Consider the following 17,482-nt stretch of genomic DNA (forward strand, 5'->3'; position numbering starts at 1 on the left):
AATGGCATTAGTCAGGAGTCAAATAAGTAGAAAAAGCTGAAAGTGTCATGCACTAAAATAAGGACATGAGCCCCCCAAAGCCATGGTCATGGGAAGGGTTGCCAGCCAAGGTCTTGGTTACAGGCCAGTACCACCTGGACACTCGGACACTGCGGGGAGGCAGCAGTTCTCTGAACATGCGTGGTGTCTCTCTGCCAGGCACCTGGGTTTTGATTACACTTATTGTCAAATTAACTAATAAATAGACCCGAAGGCCCTTAACATATCTCTGCCAATGAACACTGAAAATCTGAAAGTCTACCCCAAGTGTTAAAAGCAACATCTAAAAGCTCTGGGCATTTTTTCTAACGATCTCAATTTTGTTTGTTCCTCCTCGGTCATCATCCTTTGGGTAATGAGAGAAGCAGAATGGCCTACTGATGCTCAGAGGCCATTCTGAGTACAGGCTGCAGGACTTATCCCTCACACCCTTTCCTCTAGTTTATTCATTTATTTTTTATTCCCTGTCATTATTTTAATTTCCTGCACAGTCCTTCCTTTTCCCTTCTCATGTTCTGTTCCCAAGAAAGACTTGCCCAAAATATCAGTTCTCTTATCAAAACTGAGGGTTTGCTTGCAAGAAGAAAATACATTCCCCTAAATACCTCGATGTACTCACATCTCCCCTAACCATATTTCAGAGATGCTTTGTGTTCATTCAGATAGTCAGACAGTGGATAAACAGTTTGGTTTTAAGTTTGAAGGCAGGGATGAGGAAGTTTTAAGTTTCTATTAATATTTCAGAATCTTGACTCTGTCACTGGATGGATTTTGAGACACAAATACATCTTCTTAGGGTCTAATATCTAGAAGCAATATATTAATTTATTGACAATGTATGTTTTAATGCATATTAATATAAATCTTCCTTATTGACATAGTAATGAAGTATAAACACTGGAAGTGAAAAAAATACACAGAAGGGGGAAATATCCCCCAAATTTGTTATATTCTTGGCTTTTTCCCATTTCACCAAAAGCCAAGAGGCATTTCTCAAGGGTTCCAAGGTACAAATCAGATTTACTTAAAGAGTATAGTAGAATTCAGATGAGTTATTTTGGGAACAAATATAACAAACTTCCTCATTTTCTTTTGCATGAATCCCTGAATATAAAAGCTATATCAATTATAGAGAATTACAGCTTCTTTCAAAGCCCTATTAATAAACAAGCACTTAAATCAATTTGCCAAATGAACCTGGTTTTAAGGAGCACAAATAAATGTGGTAGGAAATGTCTGCAAGGTTTCCTACCAAAGTGTTAAAAGTAGTTACCTTAAGGCTGGACAGAGAAAACAATAGTCTTTAAGTGGAGCTGTAGCTGTGCTTCAACTTGCTATGTGCTCTAACAAGTCTTCACTCTCTTTCTAGGAGGATCAGGATTACAAGCCCATAATTTCTATAGAGCTGGGAGTAACAGATTTTCTGAACTGGGTTCATCAGCTATAGATTTTTATAAATTTTTCAGAAAGATTATTTCAGTAAATGAACAATCTCCTCTATGAGCAGCTTTTTGTTTCCATCAGTCCTAAGCTTTAACATCACTCTTCCTCCTCCTGACCATTCATATGCAGGCAGAGTGACTGTTCCCTTGGAAGAGAACTGCTTGGATGAGAATGAGACATTTCGTGTTGGAATAAGCTCGTGAACTCTTATCCCTCCTGTCATGACTCTGGAGAGAGTTCTGACAGAATAGGATGGACGGAAACACAGGTAAGCATATGGATACTTAAAAATGCAAGTACAGGTGCCTGGCACAATGCTGGTCTTAATATTAAGGCCAAAAATAGGGCTATCGTTTCACGGCAGTCTTCTCTTAGGGTAGAAGTCACCTGGTGAGTTCCTCATTACAGTTTCTAAAAACTGCGACCTGTCCCTTCTTTGTGGCCTCTTTGTAGTGATCTCTGACACTGAACTCTGACACTGACATGCTCATCTCTTAGCGTTCGACATACTCTACTTTCTGGTTCTCCTGCTCTTTCTATTGTCTTCTTTTCTACTTATTTTACTTGTCTTTCTTCTTTTTCCTAAGTGGGAGATTCCCCAGGTTCTGTCTCTGGCTTTCTCTTCTCTCTTTATAGTTATCCCTTCTTCCAACTCTCTCCAATCTGACGGCTTCCACTGTCATTCCCTGTGGACAGTCACAGTGAAAACTGTCAATTACTGAGGACCTTCACTGTGCTGGACACTTTTACATTTCATCTCACCGATTGCATAACAATTTTCTGCCTTTTAATGAAGAGGCAGAGTCTTAGATAGGTTCAAAGACTCCCCCAAAATAGCCCACACCACACAATCAATCAGTGATGGGATCAAAGTTTGATCCCACCAGCTCTTTCTGGCTCTAAGGTGCGTGCTGTTGTCACAACACTGCCCCTCCTAATCCATGACTTGGTCTCTAGTTTCATGTCAAAATCAACAACTCCTCTTTTCTCACCCACTTCTGCTCCCAACAAAGAGACATTCTGAAACCCAGATACCACTTTTCTTCCAAGGGCTAGGCTCACAATGTCAAGTGTCTCTGTCACCTTGCAGTCTTCTACATCCCCTGTTTCTCCTTGTCCCTTTTAGACCACACTGTTCCCTTAGTTAAAACCTTCAGTGGTGACCCTGGCCGGTTGGCTCAGTGGTAGAGCGTCGGCCTGGCGTGCAGGAGTCCCGGGTTCGATTTCCGGCCAGGGCATACAGGAGAAGCGCCCATCTGCTTCTCCACCCCTCTCCCTCTCCTTCCTCTCTGTCTCTCTCTTCCCCTCCCATAGCCAAGGCTCCACTGGAGCAGAGTTTGCCCGGGTGCTGAGGATGGCTCTGTGGCCTCTGCCTCAGGCACTAGAATGGCTCTGATTGCGGCAGAGCGATGCCCCAAGATGGGCAGAACATCGCCCCCTGGTGGTCATGCTGGGTGGATCCCGGTCGGGCGCATGCAGGAGTCTGTCTGACTGCCTCCCCGTTTCCAGCTTCGGAAAAATACAAACCCCCCTCCCAAAAAAAACCAAAAAAACCTTCAGTGGCTTCCCACTGCTGATGAAATAATGTCCAAATAACTATATGTATTACTCAAACGTCGGATCTACTTTTCCTGTCAGATCTCTCAGAGCTCCCAGGTGGACCATGTGCTAGTGAAACCGGGCAGAGAGCCCCAAAGCACTTCAGTGTACCACACTTATGCCTTTGTTTAGGCTGCCCCTTTTACAGGAACTCACTCTTAATTTCTTTTATTATTATTTTTTTAGTTTTATTTAGGAAATTAAATTTAAGGGGTCACATTGATCGGTAAGAGTACACAGGTTTCAGGTAAACATTTCTATAGCATTTGAACTGTTGATTATGTTGGGTACTCACCACCCAAAGTCAAATCATTTTCCATCACCTTATATTTGTCCCTCTATACTCCCCTCCCCCAGAACCTCCTCCCCTTGGTAACCACTTCATTTTTATCTATGTCCATGAGCCTCAATTTTATCTCTTAATCCAGCAAACACCACTAATCTGTGCAAAGCCTACCCTTTCTGATGTATTGCCCCCTGAAAAACACAGACCAATTCCCATGCATCACGGCCCTGTTAGATATCACTCTACATCTTTAAGCCAACACGTATTACATATTTTCATTTGTTCTACTCCTGGGGAACTTAGCCTGTTCTACTTTGGGTTTGTTATTCCCCTCTCCATCTTACTCCAAACACCTGGGCAGAGAAAGACTGTGTGAGACTCTAGTGTATTCCCTGCAATCTTTAATTCTAGGGACATGTGGATGCCCAGTAAACACAGAGTGGGGAAAAAGGAGGTTACAGTTGCTTGTGTGAAAAAAGACATGCAGACTGATTATAACAGTAGCTTTATTAACTCAAAGAATACAATGGCACAGTTTTAGGTATAATCTAGTAAGTGCCACTGTGACATTCTTTTGAGTTATATATTAGTTAAATTTACTCAAACTTTGATAGTATAGCAATATGGGGTCATCACACTTTAAATGTAATGATTTACATGTTTTTTTATTCCCCAGCAAGCAGAAACAAAATGTTTCACACAAATGGTCCCTGAGTATCTCAAAATCAAGACGGTATAAACTAATGAGTATAAATGCAAATCCTCAAAATCATTACATTTCCCCCTAATTTAGATCGGAGAGCAGAAAGGGAGATATGGAGAAAATAAAATTAGGTTCTGTCTACTATCATAGGAAGAATGCAGAGAAAAGTTATGATAGGATGCAAGTCAATGAAAAAAACTCATAAAAATGTTGAACTATAAAAATATAATGTACATTAGGTCTGTTGTGACATAAGTATTTCCAGATAAGCTAAACGACTACAGTATTAACTTGTGCTTATTCATATGTCAGCTTCTGAAAACGTCCTTTAGTTGTGCCCTCTACTGCAGTTTCTTTCCACCTAAATGAACCATAGATGGCAGAGGGAAGGCTAGAGGGCCATTGTTACCTGGCTCTCCTGCCACGGGCAGTGCCGACTAAACATTATCCTTGGGACCGAGCAGCACAGAGTCACGACTCTTCCAAGGCCTCGTTCTCAAACAGTTAATGCAGTTTGTAGGATGATTTTTTTGGAAAAAATTCAATATACAGGTAGGTTTATTATAAGAACACAAGAATTTATATCAGATGTGATGACACTCACTAAATGTGCATCACGGGGATGTTGAAGTTGTTGTAACTCTGACTTCTCTTTAAGCCAGTTGGTTTTAATCTTTTACGAAACGGAAGAAGCTGGATTGCAGACAACCACACCCTCTGTGCAAGGTGACTAATCTGGATGAGGAGCATAAGCAGCTCGATGCAGCAGGATCTCCGCAAACGCCCCAACGCTGACGAACCCACGCATAGCGTTTGCGGCCAGAGAGCCAGTGGTTTCCCACAGAAACTGGACTTCCTTAAACTCTTGATAGCTGAAATTCAAGACACTTCCTAAGGTATGAATCTTCTGTTCATATCAGCCAATGGGAAAGCTCCAGATTTGGGGAATTGAGCCGTTAGCAATGACAAGAGGCACGAGGCCAGAAGATGACAGGCACAACAGATGGTGCTATTCACTGCGCAGAGAACTCTTCAGGAAATATCTGTGCACCTGAGACTTAGATTTGGTTTGTGTGACTAAGAAGTGAACTGGGAACCGATGACTTAGCCAGTATAGCGGTACCTCAGCGACTGACAGTCCTATTTAAAAGTTCACAGAATGGGAGAAGGGTAGGGTAGGGCAGAGAAAGCATACAAAATCCAGTATCATCATGGGCCACATCCTCTGCTCACTCACCACGATCATCTGAGCCACGTAACTTTCAGGTCCAGTGTATTCAGTTGGGTCTTTAACCTTCACCAAGACTAGGAAGTACAAATAATGCCACATATTGTGTTCTGACTTGATGTGCTCCTCAAATGAAACAGTTTTATTATCAAATTTGTCCCTCTCAAGTCCTGCAAAACACGGGAAATGCAATGCATGCCATATGTCATTTAATCAGCACTTACTTCTTAGCCTATAAACAAACCATAATAATTATGCAAAAAAGTGCTTTATGTAAAAAGTTCACCAATTTAAAATGTCATGATTAAAGTAACACAGTATATAAAACCTCCAGGAAAAAAGGTCATAGTTTATAGATTTCTTCCCAACTAACATTTCCTCCTACTCCATGGATATTTGGAAATTTTATTCTCCTAAGAGACAGATGATAATTTCAAATATAGCCATATCAAAATTGTCAAATTAAACTTGACCACAAGTTTAAGAAAAAGAAGGAAAAGTGATTGTGCAAGAAAAAGCACACATACCAATTGGGACAGAAAAAAATAAGTAATTTTATCCAGGAATTTGGATAAAAATAAGAGAAAGCCGCGGTCATCTCTTCAAAACCACTGTGATCATGAAGGGTGAGCCAACACCCACGGGGATCTGGGCACTGAGTGCAACAAGGGACCCATAGACTCATCCAGCCCGTCAGACCACTGTGTTACAAAGGTTTTGGAAAGGGTATGGTCTGCTCAATTTCCAGGGCACATTTCTGTCTCAGGATGAACACCGAGGAAAGGATCTGGGGAGCAACATTCTTTTCTCTCCAAGGCTGAAGATTGGATGAAAGGAAATGAATGGAGATGAATGAAAACATCTATGGAAAAATGACTTAGAAAGCCAAGTAAAATGGGATGTTGAGATTCAGTCTAGTTTTGCAGTTCAGATATTGAGAAAGAAACCAGGAAATTGAATTCCAATCCTGGATCCTAAGCACTCTTTTCCTAAGCATAGTAAAAAAAAAAAAAAAAGAAAGAAAGAAAGAAAAAAGAAAAGAAAGGAAAAGAAGTAAAAACACTATTCACACATGAAGAAAATCCTTTGAATATTAAGATACAAAGTACAATATGTAAAAAAAATCTGTCCCTAATGAAGGAGTGACCTTTTAAATTATATTATTGGATATTGCAATGGAAAATACCATAAAATTTAGCTGGCTGATTGCTATGCCTCATCGTATTTGACCTATCATCAGCTCAGCATGCCCCAAATAGAATCCAATCTTCTTCCCCAGCCCTGCTCCACCCACGGTCCGCTTTTCATTCCTTGGCAACGCCATTCTTTCAGTTGTTCAAGCCAAAAGTCTAGGAGCCATCCTTGAATCCTCTCTCTCATACCACATCCCATCTGTGTTGACATTCTTTTGGCTCTACGTCCAACCTATACGCAGAGTCTGATCACTTCTCACCGTTTCCATCACTACCACCCTGGTCTGAGCCATTATCATCTCTCATCTGGGCTGCGACCACAGCCTCCCAGGCCTCCCTGTTTCCACTCTTACTCTCTACAGCCTACCCACTGCCAGGGTGAGCCTTTAACAATCTCAGTGAGAGAGCGTCTCTCCCCTTTTCCAAACTCTGCACCTCCTTAAAGGTCAAAGTCCTTAAAATGGTCTACAAGTAGGGTTGCCAGATAAAATACAGGATGCCCAATTAAGTCTGAACTTCAGATAAACAATGAATAATTGTTGAGTATAACTATGTCCTGTGTGACATCCTCTGTTAAACCTGAAGTGACTTGGCCCTATAGCCTCCCTAACCTCATCTCCTACTGTTCTTTCCCTTGCTAACTTCTATCCACCCACACTGGTTTCCTTACAGTTCCATGCACTCAGATTTCTGCTTCAGGGCCTCAGCACTGGTCATTTCCTCTGCCTACAACACTCTTCTCTCTGGTATCTCTTTGACTAAGTCACTTACCTTGAAGTTTTTGCTCAATCTCACCTTCTCATTGTGGCTTAACTCAATCAACTATTTAATCCTACCACCTGTCTCTTCCCTTTTGCAGACATTCACAATCACTCCTTCCCCTCTTTTTTCTATTGTGCTTATCACCTCCTAACAGACTGAACAGAGCTGTATCAACATTGTCAAATCAAACCGAACCACAAGTACAAGGTAAAGAAGTAAAAATGATTGTGCAAGAAAAATCCTGCCTGCTAATCATCATAGAAAAAATAAATGTCATTTTATCTAGAACACTTAATACACTTCTCATATATTGTATGTCCATGGGCAGATATAGCTGTCTCTGTTCTTCACCAATGGTCCTAATAGCTTAGAAAGGTGCCTGGAATGTAGTCAGCACTAAATAAAATATTGATTCAATACCTTAAGAATATTTCACAGACACTCACAAATACACACAAAAAGAATATTTCACTACTAAAATGTCCTACTAGGATGGCTGTAATTAAAAACAGATAATAACAAGTGTTGGTGATGATGTGGATAAATTAGAATCTTCCTATACTACTGGTGAGAATGTAAAATAGTACAGCTACTTTGGAAAGCAGTTTGGCAGTTCCTCAAAAGATTAGACCATATGACCCAGCAACCCCACACACAAGAGCAATAAAAACCTATGTCCACACAAAAGTTTGGACATAAATTTTTTAAAGTAGAATCATTCATAATAGCCAAAAAGTAGAAACAATCCAAATTCACCTGATGAAAGAATAAACCTAATAAAATCAATATTTTTCTGCATTAAAAGAAATAAACATATGCTACAACACGAACCTTTAAAACCTCTCACTAAGTGGAGGAAGTCAGTCACAGAAGACCACATATTACAGGATTCCATTTATGTGGAAAGACCAGAATAGGCAGATCTATAGAGGCAGACGGTAGATCAACAGCTGCCTAGTGCTTGGGAGGAAAAAGGGTTGGGGGAGGGGGAATGGTGAAAGCTATAAGGGATATAAGGTTTCTTTTGGGGACAATGAAAATGTTCTAAAATTGACCGCGATGATAGGTGCCTAACTAAATATACTAAACACCATTAAAATTTTACACTTTGAATGAATGAGTCGTAAGAAATATGAATTATATCTCAACAGAGCTATTATTTCCCCAAAAGAGAAAACACTGAAATAGATTTTCTCATAATTCAATTCAATTATCTACCCATTGCAAGGTACATAGGGCTATAAAAATAATGTGTCTCCTATCAGTTAATCTATAATATGGTAGAGGAAACAGACAATAGACATTGTAAAGAGGTATAAAGTGTCAACAAAGCATAGAGAAAGGCAAAATGAATTCTGATTAGATGCATTTTAAATGGTTTCAAAGAGGTGTGAAGCTTTGGCCTGGAAACAGGATTATGGCAAATGGAAAAGAGATGAATGGTAATAAAAGATATTTCATTTTTATTTAGCATATATTAATGCTGACAACTACAAAGATGTATAAAAACTCTATTATAATTCCAACAATCTAATCTGACTTGTGAGGAAACAGATTTAGAGGGATTCAATTAATTGCTGAAGTTAACACCTTTGGTTATTGGAATAGTCAGGCAGTATTTAAATTAAAATATTTCTGATGCCAAAGCCGTGTTCTTTTGCCATCTGGGCAGAGGAAATGGCATGGCAAAACTGGAGATGAAAGTGGATTAACTGGCTGGGGGAGCGTCAGTTCTGCTCATGTGGTTAGAAGGGAACATTGGAAATGAAGACGGAAAGGTGCATTTGGCAGAGACCGTGAAGAGCTTTAAAATACAAAGCTCAAGAGTGTGCACTTGATTCTGAAGGCTTTGAAGGGAGACTAGCATATTCAGAGCTGGGCAGCTGTGGCAGGATTCAGAGGACGGAGGGAGAAGAGGCTGAGAGTGGGGGCCCCGGAACCAGGAAAGCTGAGGGAAATGTAAAAGAGGGGAAACTACTTCTCTTTTATCTTCACTGGTTCTTGCTCTCTAAGCTTTGTTGTCTGCTCCCGCGGTTTCAATCTTTATCCCCAGTTCTGACTTTTCTTCTCAACTTTACTTTCTATTTCTGGCTGCCTCCTGGATGTCTTACCGGCACGTTAAACTCAACTCATCAAAATTTTGTTTTTTAGCCCTTCTTATTTACCCCTGTCTGTTAACAAAGTCCCCGTCAATCAAAGAAGTTGAAATGATCTTCAAGACACATGCTCTGACAAATCTCCTTCTTATAATCACCGATTTCCTCACCATTCTACAAACCCATTAAATTCTTTGAAAACTCAATACCTCCATCTGGTCACTTTCCTGCTCTCCAGCTCAACCACTGCCACCTCTCTGACTCCCGCAGATACAACAAGTTAGTTAGTTCTCTCTGTGCCCACAATACTTTGTTATGAAAATTTGTTGATTTCTGTCTTAGGCTCTATTCCTTTACTGTCTGATTTATTTTCGTATCACCAGGACCTGGCATAGCAGCTGGTAAACAGGTGCTCAACCAAAGTTGACAGAATAATTGAATAAAATCAAGAGAGACTGAAGAGAAACTTGGAATAAAAATTTAAGAGGATGTGACGTCCAACAACAGGTATAAATTTATGAGGAATCAAGAATGGCTCTGAATTTTCTGACTTGAGTTTAAGGTACTATCATTAAAGCAAGAGAAAATAAGAGAATTTGGAGGGAGGACACATTTCATTTGGGATGGATTGAGTTTAAGATGCCTATAAAACAACCAAGTTAGAGTGTCAGGAAGCTAGAACTTCAGAGAGTTCAAGATGTAAACATACTAATTCAAGGACAAATGACGTATCATGAACAACGAAAGCCAGGGTATTAGATGAGATGACCAAAGGAGAAAGAAAGAAAGCGTAAGAGCTGCTTTGTGGGCTCAGTACAAACTTTTCAGGCAAACTAAGACTATACTTACGCTGTGTTTCCCACACAGTGCGAGCAAGGTAAGGGTGCACTCCCACTGTCAGCTAGGCATTCCCATTCCTCCTCTCTGGTTGACTTTCCCCCAGAGCCCTGCCATCCTTTGATATTCTACCTGTGCTGGAAAGGACGCTCCATAATGGCAGTGCTTTCTGTCTCCTTTTGTTTACTGCAATACTCTGGCACATAGCAGATGTTCAATAAGTAACTGGTGAACAAATAAATGGATTAATGACTTGAATGTGTAAGTATAGATAACAAAGGACTAATTTACTAAGAAAAGAAAAAAAAAAAGGTCCCTGTCTCACAGTAACTCCGATTAAATCACCTAGAAAGAGCTTTAATTCTGGAAACTTGAGTATCTCCATGATAGGAATTGACTTATCATCAAATCCTTTATCCATTTTGTTATTATGTCTCACTTTGTCCTTTTCACTGAATTTTCAGCCTCTGGTTATTCAAAATTAATAATTATTGTGAATCCCAGAGCCAGTCTGTTTTCTGTGTTTACTGCTTCAGCTCTGTCATCTGCTAATTAATTATCACCCTATCAGGACTTCCTCCTGGATTATGAGCCATGGTTTTCTGAGTCATAACTCTCAAACATCTGGTAATTGCCTTCACAGCTAGAAAAGTCCCATCTGCTCTCATTGCTTGTCACAGTATCTATCTCCTTGGGTGCTGCTATGAGTGTCACTGGTACATACTCCTGAAGCCAGTTCTCTCCTACCGTGGAGATTCTCTCTTCTGTCATTTATCCATCTTCCCTCTTACGGATCACAACTTAACATGCATGCTCTTCCCAGAAGCATTTGTAGATTAATTGCAATGATTTTAAAGAGCCTACTAGTACAAACTCTAAATCTTCCAAATGTTTAAATCATTCTTGTAATTCAGTTCTTATAATACATAAGGTAGATACTGAATCGTATATGTGATGAGAAATTTCAGGAGTGAATGCACATCGAGTGATATGTCACCATAATACATATCATGTTTCTGCTGCACTGAGGTGTTTTGAGGGAAGAGAGTAGAGAACCCTCATGCTATAGGGCTTAGCAGCCAGAAGTGCCACGAACCACTTTTCAATATTTAAAAATGTTTCTATTTTTAAAAAAAATGTTCATATTAAGTTTGTTATACTTTACAACAGTTTATTTTTACTAATATGAAAATACAATTTAAATTTACTCTTAGCTTAAATTACCTAAATGACCTCTCACATTTTTTAATAAATGTGAAGCTTCTGGAAAACAGATCATGTATCAATGTCTCGTGCACCTCCTGGTGTCCCTGTGGGCATGTGTATGTCATAAAAACGATACCCTGCATGTGACAAAATGTGGAATAACTTGGCATTAATGTACCTAGATTCTTTTCTGGTCTGCAGTACAGTACATATTAATTTAGTACTTGTTTTATTTTTCTTTTCTAGGTTATAAGCCACATCAGTATAGGGATAATCTTAATTTGGAGCTGACCAATTGGACAGTCATTCATTAAGAAAATACTTATGAATGATTCCCAATACATACTATGGAAGCATAAAAATGGATAAGACATGCATCTGGATTCCTCAAAGAAAAGAAATTAGCATGCACTGAGTGTTTTTTTGCAGTCAAGCCTTGAGCTAGGGATTCTCATATCTACAACCTCATTTTTACTCACCACAACCCCCAAATATGGCATTACAGTTCCCATTTTCCAGATAAGGCAACAATAGTTTCAGGTGAAAGGAAACTTGGCCAATATCACACAGCCAGGCTGTGCAACCAGTACAGTCCTGTGTCTATTTGACTAGAAAGTTCATGCACTTTGTACAATATGACAACGTATAGCATCCGACCAAGGAGACAACACAACACAGAGTTAGTGTGATGTGAGGGACTGAGGAACAGCCGTGTTTGTTTCTGGTTAGTGAGATCAGGGAAGGCTTCATGGAATAATAACAGTTTTAGATCTGGGCCTCAGAATGAAGGTAGGAATTCAACAGCTTAGGAGTTTGGCCACTCCAAACAGAAACACCCTCACAGAGAACACATGGAGAGTTAAAGATGAGTAATCCAGTTAGACTACAACTTGAGCTATAAATGAGAACACTGGGTGAAAAGGTAGGCGAAAAAAGCAGGGGCCTGACTGTAGGTCACCTTCCATTCCAGGAAAACCAGAGTTCTTGTTATAGACTACAGTGCTTGTGATAGCCTTTTGAGTAAGAAAATGATGAATTCAAAGTGGAAAAATTAGTCTGGCAGCGCTGAGCAGGTCGTTTGGGGGTGAGCCAGGGTAAGCCTCAAAAAACCAAGGTGTGGCTGTAAAGCCAGTTGCCGCGGCCACCATCACAGCAGCCTGACCCATGCAGGTTCGCACTGGATTCAGACAGTTGGTAAAGAAACGGAGCCAAAAGCTGATGGGCCATCATCTTTAATCCTAGCTTGCACCCAGCCGGCAAGTAAAAACACACACTGGGCTCCAAAACCCACTCATTCAGTGCTCACAAAGCTACTGACTTATCCGAGTTTCCTAGAATCAAAGGTTTCTAGCTCACCAGACTTATTCACCTCTGTTCCCCATCTCCTTCCTTCTCCCTGCACGAACTCTGCACAAACTGGCTTCTCACTCAGCACTCCACTATCTTGGCTCCTTCTCCTGGCCTCTTCCACGTGGTCTTTCTCTGCTCTCCTCTCTGCTCTCTCCTCTAATGCTAATCTCAAGAACCAAGAGAGCAAGCTTCCGGTCTGCCCCACTTTATAGTGCAGAAATCAAAACCTTTAATCCAATATACAAAATAGGGAAGTCTCTAATACAAAGTCACTTATCTGAGGCATGATGGGATTGCACCACCCCACATTAAAAAGGCTGGGAAAGGCTTAGTCCTAAAACCAAGCCCCAGGCTACAAGGATCCAACCTGCCCACAGCCCGCCCCCAACACACATTAGTATCACCTGGGTGATGGGCTTCCACATGGGCAGCGCCATCTTTAACAAAGTGAGCATAACATATTTTATCTGCCCACACAGTCCTTTTAATAGCCATGGAAAGCCAAAGAGAATTTTGACAGTGAAGGGAAAGCTCAGAGGAGCAGGAATTGTGCTTAAGTGGTGCCCTTGTTATATTGTTCATGTTTTTTGTTGTTAAAAATATTGGAAACAGGATCATGTCTTAGAATGAGGATCACATCCTAAAAATACATTCTTCCAAAAAACATTTTTTGAAGGCAGTGCTCTGACATGATAGTTACTATGATCATGAAGAAATGGGCTTAGGGAAAGTGGAAAAACAAGGCCATGAGAAACAGGGAAAGACTTTCAAGGGCCACATCTTTTTTTCTCTGTGGGACTCACCCTTCCATATATATAGTGGTTCACTTCTCCAAATCCCAAAATTACAGTACAGCTCCATCCCAACCTTGTTTTCCTCCGTCTAACCTAGACAGATGAAGAGAAGACTCCTCTTTCTTCTTCAATTTCCTTCCAGCACGTCCATCCCCAGCATTGTGCAATCTGGTATCTGTCCTCACTGTCATGGAAACTACTCTACATAAAGCCACTAGAACCCTTAAATGAGAACCTAAAGGCTCTGCACTTCAGTTCATATGTTACTGGCCTTCTCTGCTTTGATATACACATAGTTGATAATCAATCTTATTCTTCCCAAAGTGTTTTCTTCCCTTACTTCAACATGCTGCACATTCCTGGTTCTCCTTACATCACTTGGACTTGATGGTTGTATTATGTGTGTTCCTCTTTCTCTTTAAACTTTTCAATGCTGATGTTTTCCACTTGAACTCCATCTTCTTTCCTCACTCAGAAGGTTTTCTCCTCATACCAGCATTTTCCACCTCATATAGGCTGAGGATTCCCCAGTGACTGTCTGCATGGCAGACATATTCTTCGTTATTTAGACTCATATGTGGTTCTCTATGCTGAGTATATCTCACTGGGATGTTCAGTACATACCTATATTTCAGTATTTCCAAAGCTAAATTCAGTATATTCTGGCCCTGGCCAGTTAGCTCAATGGTGGAGTGTTGGTCCAGCATGTGGATGTCCCAGATTCAATTCCTGCTCAGGGAACAGAGCAGAAGTGACCATCTGCTTCTCTACCCCTATTCCTTCTCTCTCTGTCTCTCCCCTCCTGCAGCCATCCATGGCTTGATGGTTTGAGTGCACTGGCCCTGGGCACTGAGGATGCTCTTTGGAGCCTCTGTGTCAGGCACTAAAAATAGCTTGGTTGCAAGCATGGCCCCAGATGGACAAAGCATCAGCCTAAGGCAAGGGTTGTTGGGTGGATCCCGGTCAGAGCACATGCAGGAGTCTATCTCTCTATGTCCCCTTCTCTTACTTGAAAAAGAAAAAGAAAAAAAAAAACAAAACAAAACAAAATAAATAAATATACCATATTCCTACCTAAAATTGTTTCTCTTCTTTTCTCAAGGTCAAGTGTTGATCCTACCATATACCTCCCTCTTTCATGTTCATTATAAACCAGAGATTTAATATCTGCTAAATATACTGCTCAAAAAAATTAGGGGATATTTCAAAATGAATATGAAGCTATAAAATATCCCCTAGATTTTGTGAGCAGAATTAGGGGATATTTCAAAATAAATATGAAGCAATAAAATACCACCTAATTTTTGTGAGCAGTGTATTTCTTGACTGTGTCTTCTACCCTTAATAGTTCTATAACTAACTTTCTGGAATCAAGGCTCCATTACCTTTCATGTGGACTGTGGCAATGAACTCCTATCTGTTTACTCTGTCTCCAGTACTGCCCTCCTGATGAACGCCTCCAACACTTGCCACAGGGCTCTAAAACAACAAAAACCTGTCCTCCTCTACTCAAAATTCTTTCATAGTCGACCACCTTCTCTAAGTCTATAGGTCAAAGTCCATGCTTTTCAATATAAAAGGCCACATATGATCTGGCCAACCTCCTCTTTTGGCATGTCCTGCTCTGAATTTAAGCTCCAGCAACACTGAGCTGCTGGTTATAACTGAAGACCCTCGTTATGCTGCTCGTCCTTCCATGCCTTTCCTCATGCTGGCCACTCTGCTTCTACCCACTTTTCTATGGCTGCCTCCCTTCCCTCTTTGACCATCAGCTCCATTACCATCTCTTCTAAGAAGCCTTTCCTGACTCTTGCCTGATGCTCATTACAACTTAAAGAGGTGTAACAACCTGTGAACTTCTCTATCATTTCCCTTAACACACAAGATAACAACTGATACTTGTTGTATGGAAATTCCACAACAGATTTTGAATACCTTGAAGAAGGGCATGTCTAATTTGTGTGTTTCCTTGGAATATAGATCATTAGTACAGGTTACTGCTTGGTACCCCTCCAACTGCTGAATGAATCTGGAAAGGTCTGGACGAGCCATGGAAGAAAATGAGACAGCTGACAAAAGTTGAACCAGGGAGGGGACGGGATTTACTGAGGGCCCCATTTAAGTTATATAGAAAAATGTTGTAGTGAAGCCTTGCTTGTTTTGTGGCTTTTATCAAAAGATTCTTCATCCCAACGTGGGAACACAGACGATGAGTGTAGCCTGGAGTTGGGGATTATTCAAGGATGAGGAAGGGACGAGGGCAGGTAGGCCAACTACGGAGATGGCTGGAGCGAGAAAGAGCTGAGGTATATAGAGAAGAGGGTCAAGCAAAAGGGAAGGATGAGGGCAAAGAAAAGTCTGGGCCTGAGCCCCTGGCCGGGTAGCTCAGCGGGTTAAGAGCGTCGTCCTCAAACAAGGTTGCAGATTCAATCCTTGGTCACGGCACACATGGGAAGCAACCAATGAGTGCCCACTGAGTGTTACAACAAATTAATACTTCCCTTCCTCCTTTTCTCTCTCTGTCTTGCTAAAAAAATCAATCAATCAATAAAACCCTGGCCAGAGATAGCTCAGTTAGCTGGAGCACTGTCCCAGCGCAGAAGTTGCTGATTCGACTCCCTGGTGAGGGCATATACAGCAGCAGCATCAATGTTCCTGTCTTTCTTTTTCTCCCTGCTTCTGTAAAAAAAAAAAAGGCTGGGCCTGAGAAAGCTAATGATAGGAGAAGGAAGGGCAGTGTGGAGGCGTGAGATGGAGGAAAGGCAAGGAGGAATGAGAGGGAGAGGAAAGAAGGCGGGAGGGAGAAGGGGAGAAGAGAGTGAGATTAAAAACAGAGAGAAAGTAGCACAGTTCAGAATTGAAAACACAGTGTCAGTGAGGGAAAGTTCATGCTGCTGGAAAAGTCATCTGTGGATTCATAAGCTAAAGAAATAAAAAAATCATTCTGTTATTTAATCAGTATGTTACTGTGAGGAAAAATCTGTTTGCCAGTTGATGGAACCTTTTGGCATTTTGCAACATGCTCTATAGTCAGAGAATCATAGAAATTGCAGAAATAATGACAAGGTAGCTTTGGGATGTAATTCTGCTACCTACTCACGGAGCAGAGAGCCCAGTCAGATGCTCAGTTACATAATCTGAATGGTGCCTAGCTTTCATTTTGAAATAATTTTTCCCAAAGCATGAAAAATAAATATCATTCTAATCCCTCCTAGGCAATTTCATCTATTATTTTAGTATCTTGAGAACACTTACCACAAATGAAGCAAGTTGTCTTTAGAATTTCTTCTTTTTTCTGTTTTTCACTTCTGAGATCAGCAAAAGTATCAATGATGACACCAAAAATCAAGTTAAGAACGATAATAATAACAATGAAATAAAAAAGAAGGTCATATACCACTCGGGCAGCAAACAAGGGCTCCTGAAATGAAAATTAAAAAAAAAAAAATATATATATATATATATATACACACACACACACACACACACACATTTTCAAGGCATGGTGATTTGGTATATTGTCTAAAAGGGAATATATTCAACAAATATTTTTCTAAGTTAATATAGATAGGATTCCAAGTTGGAATAAGACTCATTTTGTACCCTGATTTTCTTTAAATGTAATGTGAAAAGCTTCATGGCTGTTCCAAGAGCCCCTTCCATTCTCTAGGACTCAACTGCCCCCACCCCCCACAATGAAGAGACTTGCTCTTTATTAAAAACCACTTTGTCACTGTGCTAAATGCACTCTGGTGCAGTGGGCTGCATCCCAGAAGAAATACAAATGTCAATTCCAAAAGTCAGTGATTAAGGAGTTGAGAAGGACCTAATGATTTGTCAATTTCTGGAATAGGTTTTATTCTTGGCCTTACAGGGACAAGTACATACAGCTCAAGCTACAATATTTCTACTTGATGAACAGCACTAAGGACACATTAGAGGTCAC

At 40.6% G+C, this 17,482-nt stretch overlaps 1 protein-coding gene across 5 annotated transcripts in view; it reads right to left on the reverse strand.

The window, feature by feature from the left end:
- The window catches only part of ITPR2 (inositol 1,4,5-trisphosphate receptor type 2), a 525,086-nt gene that overhangs the window by 39,947 nt on the left and 467,657 nt on the right, over nt 1–17,482 (reverse strand). For all 5 annotated transcript variants that reach the window (XM_066264976.1, XM_066264974.1, XM_066264967.1 and 2 more), the window contains 2 exons: nt 16,792–16,957; nt 5,308–5,468 (listed from right to left, as the gene is read on the reverse strand). In XM_066264976.1, the coding sequence (XP_066121073.1) occupies nt 5,308–5,468; nt 16,792–16,957 (327 nt within the window). The remainder of the gene's footprint in view (nt 1–5,307; nt 5,469–16,791; nt 16,958–17,482) is intronic.

Source organism: Saccopteryx bilineata, chromosome 1 (genome assembly GCF_036850765.1).
Source record: "Saccopteryx bilineata isolate mSacBil1 chromosome 1, mSacBil1_pri_phased_curated, whole genome shotgun sequence".
NCBI classification, from domain to species: domain Eukaryota; kingdom Metazoa; phylum Chordata; class Mammalia; order Chiroptera; family Emballonuridae; genus Saccopteryx; species Saccopteryx bilineata.